General features: G+C 44.1%; 1 protein-coding gene across 2 annotated transcripts in view; it reads left to right on the forward strand.

The window, feature by feature from the left end:
- The window catches only part of LOC138295220 (zinc finger protein 182-like), a 281495-nt gene extending 274363 nt beyond the window's left edge, over window positions 1-7132 (forward strand). For both annotated transcript variants that reach the window (XM_069233395.1, XM_069233397.1), the window contains one exon: window positions 5166-7132. In XM_069233395.1, the coding sequence (XP_069089496.1) occupies window positions 5166-6064 (899 nt within the window). In that variant the 3' untranslated portion in view covers window positions 6065-7132. The remainder of the gene's footprint in view (window positions 1-5165) is intronic.
- Window positions 7133-8741: the final 1609 nt, after the last annotated feature.

The raw sequence follows: 8741 nt of genomic DNA on the forward strand, positions 1-8741 counted from the left end.
GTGTCACTGGGACCCTGGTAACCCAGGGCCCCAGTGCTCATAAGTGTGCCTGTATGTGTTACCTGTGTAGTGACTAACTGTCTCACTGAGGCTCTGCTAATCAGAACCTCAGTGGTTATGCTCTCTCATTTCTTTCCAAATTGTCACTGACAGGCTAGTGACCATTTTTACCAATTTACATTGGCTTACTGGAACACCCTTATAATCCCCTAGTATATGGTACTGAGGTACCCAGGGTATTGGGGTTCCAGGAGATCCCTATGGGCTGCAGCATTTCTTTTGCCACCCATAGGGAGCTCTGACAATTCTTACACAGGCCTGCCACTGCAGCCTGAGTGAAATAACGTCCACGTTATTTCACAGCCATTTTACACTGCACTTAAGTAACTTATAAGTCACCTATATGTCTAACCTTTACCTGGTAAAGGTTAGGTGCAAAGTTACTTAGTGTGAGGGCACCCTGGCACTAGCCAAGGTGCCCCCACATTGTTCAGAGCCAATTCACTGAACTTTGTGAGTGCGGGGACACCATTACACGCGTGCACTACATATAGGTCACTACCTATATGTAGCTTCACCATGGTAACTCCGAATATGGCCATGTAACATGTCTATGATCATGGAATTGCCCCCTCTATGCCATCCTGGCATTGTTGGTACAATTCCATAATCCCAGTGGTCTGTAGCACAGACCCTGGTACTGCCACACTGCCCTTCCTGGGGTTTCTCTGCAGCTGCTGCTGCTGCCAACCCCTCAGACAGGCATCTGCCCTCCTGGGGTCCAGCCAGGCCTGGCCCAGGATGGCAGAACAAAGAACTTCCTCTGAGAGAGGGTGTGACACCCTCTCCCTTTGGAAAATGGTGTGAAGGCAGGGGAGGAGTAGCCTCCCCCAGCCTCTGGAAATGCTTTGTTGGGCACAGAGGTGCCCAATTCTGCATAAGCCAGTCTACACCGGTTCAGGGACCCCTTAGCCCCTGCTCTGGCGCGAAACTGGACAAAGGAAAGGGGAGTGACCACTCCCCTGACCTGCACCTCCCCTGGGAGGTGTCCAGAGCTCCTCCAGTGTGCTCCAGACCTCTGCCATCTTGGAAACAGAGGTGCTGCTGGCACACTGGACTGCTCTGAGTGGCCAGTGCCACCAGGTGACGTCAGAGACTCCTTGTGATAGGCTCCTTCAGGTGTTAGTAGCCTTTCCTCTCTCCTAGGTAGCCAAACCCTCTTTTCTGGCTATTTAGGGTCTCTGTCTCTGGGGAAACTGCAGATAACGAATGCATGAGCTCAGCCGAGTTCCTCTGCATCTCCCTCTTCACCTTCTGATAAGGAATCGACCGCTGACCGCGCTGGAAGCCTGCAAACCTGCAACATAGTAGCAAAGACGACTACTGCAACTCTGTAACGCTGATCCTGCCGCCTTCTCGACTGTTTTCCTGCTTGTGCATGCTGTGGGGGTAGTCTGCCTCCTCTCTGCACCAGAAGCTCCGAAGAAATCTCCCGTGGGTCGACGGAATCTTCCCCCTGCAACCGCAGGCACCAAAAAGCTGCATCTCCGGTCCCTTGGGTCTCCTCTCAGCACGACGAGCGAGGTCCCTCGAATCCAGCGACCCCGTCCAAGTGACCCCCACAGTCCAGTGACTCTTCAGCCCAAGTTTGGTGGAGGTAAGTCCTTGCCTCACCTCGCTGGGCTGCATTGCTGGGAACCGCGACTTTGCAAGCTTCTCCGGCCCCTGTGCACTTCCGGCGGAAATCCTTCGTGCACAGCCAAGCCTGGGTCCACGGCACTCTAACCTGCATTGCACGACTTTCTAAGTTGGTCTCCGGCGACGTGGGACTCCTTTGTGCAACTTCGGCGAGCACCGTTTCACGCATCCTCGTAGTGCCTGTTTCTGGCACTTCTCCGGGTGCTACCTGCTTCAGTGAGGGCTCTTTGTCTTGCTCGACGTCCCCTCTCTCTGCAGGTCCAATTTGCGACCTCCTGGTCCCTCCTGGGCCCCAGCAGCGTCCAAAAATGCCAAACGCACGATTTGCGTGTAGCAAGGCTTGTTGGCGTCCATCCGGCGGGAAAACACTTCTGCACGACTCTCCAAGGCGTGGGGGATCCATCCTCCAAAGGGGAAGTCTCTAGCCCTTGTCGTTCCTGCAGTATTCACAGTTCTTCAGCCTAGTAAGAGCTTCTTTGCACCAACCGCTGGCATTTCTTGGGCATCTGCCCATCTCCGAGCTGCTTGTGACTTTTGGACTTGGTCCCCTTGTTCCACAGGTACCTTCAGACAGGAATCCATCGTTGTTGCATTACTGATTTGTGTTTTCCTTGCATTCTCCCTCTAACACGACTATTTTGTCCTTAGGGGAACTTTGGTGCACTTTGCACTCACTTTTCAGGGTCTTGGGGTGGGTTATTTTGCTAACTCTCACTATTTTCTAATAGTCCCAGCGACCCTCTACAAGGTCACATAGGTTTGGGGTCCATTCGTGGTTCGCATTCCACTTCTGGAGTATATGGTTTGTGTTGCCCCTATCCCTATGTTTCCCCATTGCATCCTATTGTAACTATACATTGTTTGCACTGTTTTCTAAGACTATACTGCATATTTTTGCTATTGTGTATATATATCTTGTGTATATTTCCTATCCTCTTACTGAGGGTACACTCTAAGATACTTTGGCATATTGTCATAAAAATAAAGTACCTTTATTTTTAGTATAACTGTGTATTGTGTTTTCTTATGATATTGTGCATATGACACTAGGTGGTACTGTAGTAGCTTCACACGTCTCCTAGTTCAGCCTGAGCTGCTTTGCTAAGCTACCATTATCTATCAGCCTAAGCTGCTAGACACCCTATACACTAATAAGGGATAACTGGGCCTGGTGCAAGGTGCAAGTACCCCTTGGTACTCACTACAAGCCAGTCCAGCCTCCTACAACCATAATCAGCTGGATGTAAATCATTTATTTCCTTAAGCATCGTCAATCTTTGGCCACAAAATGATAAAGTCAAAACCAAGGTCACAGATTGGAGGCATCCGCAGGTAATTAGCGAGTGAGAGATTGGTTAGCAGTACTGATGGTTTATTCTGACAGCTAATTGGGCACATGACCTTCAATAAAACTGCACTAACAGGAATAAATACCTCTAGAGTAATAAGGACAAATTGCAAATCAAATGTAGACGTTAAAGAACTGAGGACCAGATGCACATAGAACTGTTCACATAATACCGGTCACAGTTTGTGAACAGAATGGTAATTTGTGAAGCGATCTATGGAACATTAGGTTGGTTCGCAAATTACCAATTCATAATGGTTCACAAATTGACCTACTAGGTAGATCACAAATTGTGGCATGCAGCCTTCACAAGAATGGTGGCCTGCTGAGGTTAGAAGATCCCATGTCTGTAATTGCTTTTAAATGAAGCATTTATTCTTCAAATGCAGTCTGGTTTCCTTAAAGAAAACAGGAAAGCCAACTGAAGATAGCGCTGGTACAGTATTAGAGAAGGGCCCTTCTGTATTACTAAAGAGTCTTAGGGCCACAAAAAAGCAGGCAAACATGCCTGTTGCTTTCCGGGGGACTATGTGTTATACTGCCCCTAGTCTGCTGTTTGCGGTGAATGGTAAAGAATTTAGAAGAAAGGTATGAATAAATTCAACTTGCTTTTGTTTCGGTGCAGACATTTGCAGCAAGCTGCCAGTGTAAAACAGATCGCAAGGGATATTAAACAGAGGACAAGTGGTGCAAAACAGTTTTCTAATGTTATTCCCCACTGCTTGGCCCTTTTATCCTAATCAGGTGAAAAATATGTGTCATACTCAGTGCGAATGCTTTGTGCACCAGAATATCTAGGTCTCCCCTTCAGCCAGCCAACTTGTAGGGAACAATGCCAATACTTTAGCTGTGGGCTAGCCTATTGCTCATTTTTGGTTGGCTTTCTTGTCAGCATACTTTGCATTCTTCTTATTTGATGGTGTTTCTTTCTCTTATTCTGTTCATCTTTCCCCTAAATCACAGCTTCTTAATCATCAATTTGATTGATTGATTTTTACCCTTCCATTCTTTTTTTTTCAAACTTTAATAGAAGTGCATGTGTTTTCTGGCTCTCCCCCTCATGTGCTGCTTCCTTCCTCAAATATCCACTTCTCCCTCTCCTGCCTCTCCCTCCGCAGTTGTCCATTGCTTCCTCTACCAGCTTAAATTTCCACACATTTAACTTACTTTCTTTTCCATTTTCTGGTCCTAGATTTGCGTCCTCCATGGACGCACCATTCCGTATGTACATGTATGTGTGGTGATGCATTTGCATGAATATATCATCACGCAGGCCCGCCATTGTGAGGTAAATACATGCCTGCTTGATTAAGCATGGAAAAACGCATTTTTGTCCTCACTTTGCCGATGCTGAAACAGCAATAGCAAAGCAAATAACTCGGCATTGGTAGACAAATGCCCAGACCTACTGACTTTGCTAATGACTGTTTTACAGCTCTTAATACATGAGATCTGACTAATCCCGGATAATATAGACATAACTCATGTTAAATTAGACCTCTCTGATGCCTGATACAAAAAGAAGTCGTCTTATGGCCATGCAAGGTATGTCCAGCAGGTAGAACAGACTCTCGGCTCACCCCGTCTGTGTACACCATGGTTTTCTGAAGCGATCAAATATCTGGTCTGCATACCCTTCCATTTTCTCCTCTAGTTGCAAATACTTAATTGACAGATATGGCCAAATTGTGAAATGATCTGGTGAAACAGTGTCTATTATTACATACTACTGACAATGTATGTTATGCTAAAAACATTTGCCGGGCACTAGGTTTGCTAGCATATTAAACATTTGCAGTTTGCAGCTCATTTACCACAGGGCATATATGTTCATTTTTGATAGCACATGTGATCAAAGTACTCCAGATTCCACGCAGGAGCAGCTTTCACTATGCAGCACGTGTGTACCACCATTGGTAATGGTGCCCATAAGTAATAGCACAGTGACAATCCTACCTAAACTCCAAGTTTCTATGAGCCAGCGGCCCACCATCATGATGTGTTCATGTATGTTATTTTATCAATAGGATTCCAACTATAAGATGGTGAGCTCCAGTGTTGTGTTTCTCTTTCAAAATATAGAAACCATGATGACTCAAGTCTTCTTTTGATCTTCTAGATCAAGGATCCATCACTAGAGGTGCAGCAGCAAGCCCTGAAGAATTTGTTGAAAGACCCACTGTACACGAGACATCTTTCAGAGAAACCATTGAGATCATTCCTTCGTGTTTTGAAGATTTGTACAAGCAGCCACGAGGGCCAATGAAACGGAAGAGTTACCCTTCAGAGTACATTGTGGATAAGCCCTATGAATGCACATTTGATTTCAACGAGTTGACAAACCCTCATTTTGAGCAGACAGTTCGTAACAGTCAAAGGGTATTCCACTGCCCTATATGTGGTAAGAGTTTCCGTGAGAGGGACAATGTTCTCAAACACCAAAGGATCCACACCAGTGAAGAGCTTAGAAAGGTATTCATGACTCCAAGGTTTTCAAATTCAGCCCAGACACATATTGTGAAAGAAACAAGGTATAGGTGTAACCAGTGTGAGAAATGCTTTTCCAAGTCATCCCGGCTCAGAGTTCATCAGAGAATCCACACAGGAGAGAGACCTTACCAATGTAAAGAGTGCAAGAAGCGCTTCATCAAAGACTCGCACCTGAAGGTTCATTTGAGAATCCACACTGGGGAGAGACCGTACCAGTGCAGGGTGTGCGGCAAAGGTTTCTCAAAGTCATACAATCTGAAGGTGCATGTGAGAGTCCACACAGGAGAGAGGCCCTACACGTGCCTTGAGTGTGGCAGGAGCTTCAGCGTGAACTCGAGCCTCTTGGCCCATCAGAGGACTCACACCGGGGAAAAGCCCTTCATATGCTTTGAATGTGGGAGAGGTTTTCGGCAAAAGTCAAGTCTTATTGATCACCAAAAAACCCACCGTAGAAACAACAAGGTACAGAACCAGTGGGAGCAACATGTTCAGTTACTGACATTTTCCACTGATGATGAAACTGATTAGCAAGACAAATCCTGATCTCTGTATTGTTAAGTTGCTGCAGAGTTGTGATGCCTTACAAAGCTGTTATGTAGGTCTAGACCTTAAAAATTACAAAAGTGTTCCTCATACCTAGGTATTTGCTGACCAGACATGGGGATGTTTCTGTGAAATGCCTTATAAGCATTATCAGTACTGTGGCTGACTAAAAGCAGTGTATTTTTAAAAAAACTTTGTATGTGGTGGGTCGATAATCTCCAAGACAATCTTGATGAATTCAAAGGAAATCCATCCTATTTATCTCCAGAGGATGGTTTTGAAAAGAAAGTAAAAATAGGAATCCCCTTTATTTACCTTGGCACTTTATATTCCTCTTTTGCATTTCATTTTCAATGCAGCTAAACATTTTTAGAAAATGAATAGCTACTTGAGATCACCAACTTCACCTTTGTAAACTTTGCTGAATGCAGAACACTGTCATGCCACATCCAAGCACTGCTTGTGTGATTTTCTGTGTGCTGGTTGGGAACATCTATGGCTCTGCACTCTTTTGATAATTCCAGGGGTGGAGGTCAGAGAAAAGGGGAAAGTACTTGCAGGCAGATACATGGAATCTCTTCTCTAGCCCGTAAAAGAGAATGTGGGCAATTATTTCAAGCACATATTGCCACAATTTGAATGGAGATCACCTAACTGGGCACACATAGGCACCACCAATTAAACTATGCAGTGTATTTGCCATTGTGTATGTACCTTCTGGAAGAGGAAATGAATGTCCATCTATCACACCTGGGATAGTAAGGCAAGGTTAAAGGCAGCCCAAACCTTAGTATCAACCTTTAGATCATGCTTATTTGAGGTTTGCCTTGTGGTGGAAAATACAGAACACACGGTTTACAGATCCAAAAACAGAAAACTGTCTCTGGTCAGTTATTTGCTTTCGTTGTTTAGAGTTGTTTGTTTGATAATGCACAGTTTATCTGTAGAAACAAGAAGCTCCCTGACACAGGAACCATTTGGTACAGAACGTGGGAAACAGTTTCCAGCCAATATGAACCTATGTTGCCAAGTATTAAAATGTAAATTGATAAATGTTGTGAAGAGGTTTTTTTGTGTCTTCCAGAGATGCCGTGTATTTTGGACCATTTTTGCCAGATACAAGTGGGTACCCTAATCCAGTACTCTGCAGAAGTAGGTGGCCTTCTGAAGACACATTTCCAGTATCTCAACAAAGCAATTATTTGCTATCTCACGTTAGGTGACGATTTTGTCTGCACCAACTTTAGCAACATTTATTCAAGCCACTGATTGAAAAAGAAAAATCCTGGCTCATTGCTTCAATCTTTCGACCATGCTATTGGTTCAGTAATGGAGTTACTAGTTTGTTCTGTCCTCCATTTCGAACAGTGAGTAACTTTAGTAGGTGCTTCAATAACACCATTTGTTGACTGCTTCAATCATGTAACACCCATAACTGGTGAGTGTGTCCTTTGATACCGGAAGGACACCCCCATGCAGATACAGATCCCAAAAGTTGAAACTCTCTCTTGTCGGGAATCAGAAATAGCCTGAATGCCCTATGTTTTCACAAGTTTGATATTGTTGTGCTTTTGTATGCTTAGTTCACGTTTTAGCTAGTTGCTGGTTTATTCTAGGTTCACATGTGTATGGATCCCTCCTATTGAGACAAAGACATGCAATAAAATGGACGATGTGTAGAAAAGAGATCAAACTGCATGTGGTTTAAAATGACATTAGCAGCCCGTAGGAATGTTGCTTCTTTCCAGGTCATGCTACAGATACAGCACTTTGTGCTAATGGGGTTATTAAAGGAAGACATTGCAGCAGCTTTTGTTACTCAAACTAGGATATCAATATTGGAGAAAGCACCCATGTAGTTTAATGTAAAAGCTGATTCTGCCAGGCCTGTGGAGCGCCATGTATCATTTATGCGGTACATGCCACAGCACACAGCTCAGTGTTTTATTTAACTATTTTCTACTCTCCTTATACAACTGTAGCAACACTTCTCCCCTTATGGTCAGATGACTCTTCTGTTTTATAAACACTATTTACAATTAGTTTTAAATGTATATGTATATGTTTTTAATGTCTTTTTTTACAAAGTCACAAAGAAGCCATCAGAAGTGTTAGACCTGTCAGCCTTTGGGGTGGTCTTCTTCCGAACTCTTTGTCTACTCATGTTCTGTTGCTGAAAGTAGTTTTTGTTGGCCTTAGGACTCTTTGCACTTTATCACTGCTAACAAGCCTATGATCATTCATTAAAACATTGTAAAATTGGCCTACACCTGCTTGGCACATGTATTTTACTTATAGGTCCCTAGTAAATTGGTACAACATGTACTCAGGGCCTTTAAATGAAATGCAATGGTACTAGTGGGCCTGCAGCACTCATTGAGTCACTCACAGTAGCTCTTTAAAACATGTCTCAGGCCTGCCATTGCAGTCTGTGTGCAGTTTTAAACTTCCAATTCTACTTGGCCAAATAAACTTTTTGAAAGCCTAAACATTCCTTTTTAATACATATGTCACCCCTACAGTAGGCCCTTAACAACTCACGGGGCAAGGTGTACTGTATTCACAAATTGGGCATGTACTTTTAAGTTTACATGTCCTGTTAGTGAAAAACTCTTAAATTAATTTTCACTACTGCAAGGCCTACCTCTCCCATAGGATAACA

This window comes from Pleurodeles waltl, chromosome 5, assembly GCF_031143425.1.
Source record: "Pleurodeles waltl isolate 20211129_DDA chromosome 5, aPleWal1.hap1.20221129, whole genome shotgun sequence".
Taxonomy (NCBI): Eukaryota; Metazoa; Chordata; class Amphibia; order Caudata; family Salamandridae; genus Pleurodeles; species Pleurodeles waltl.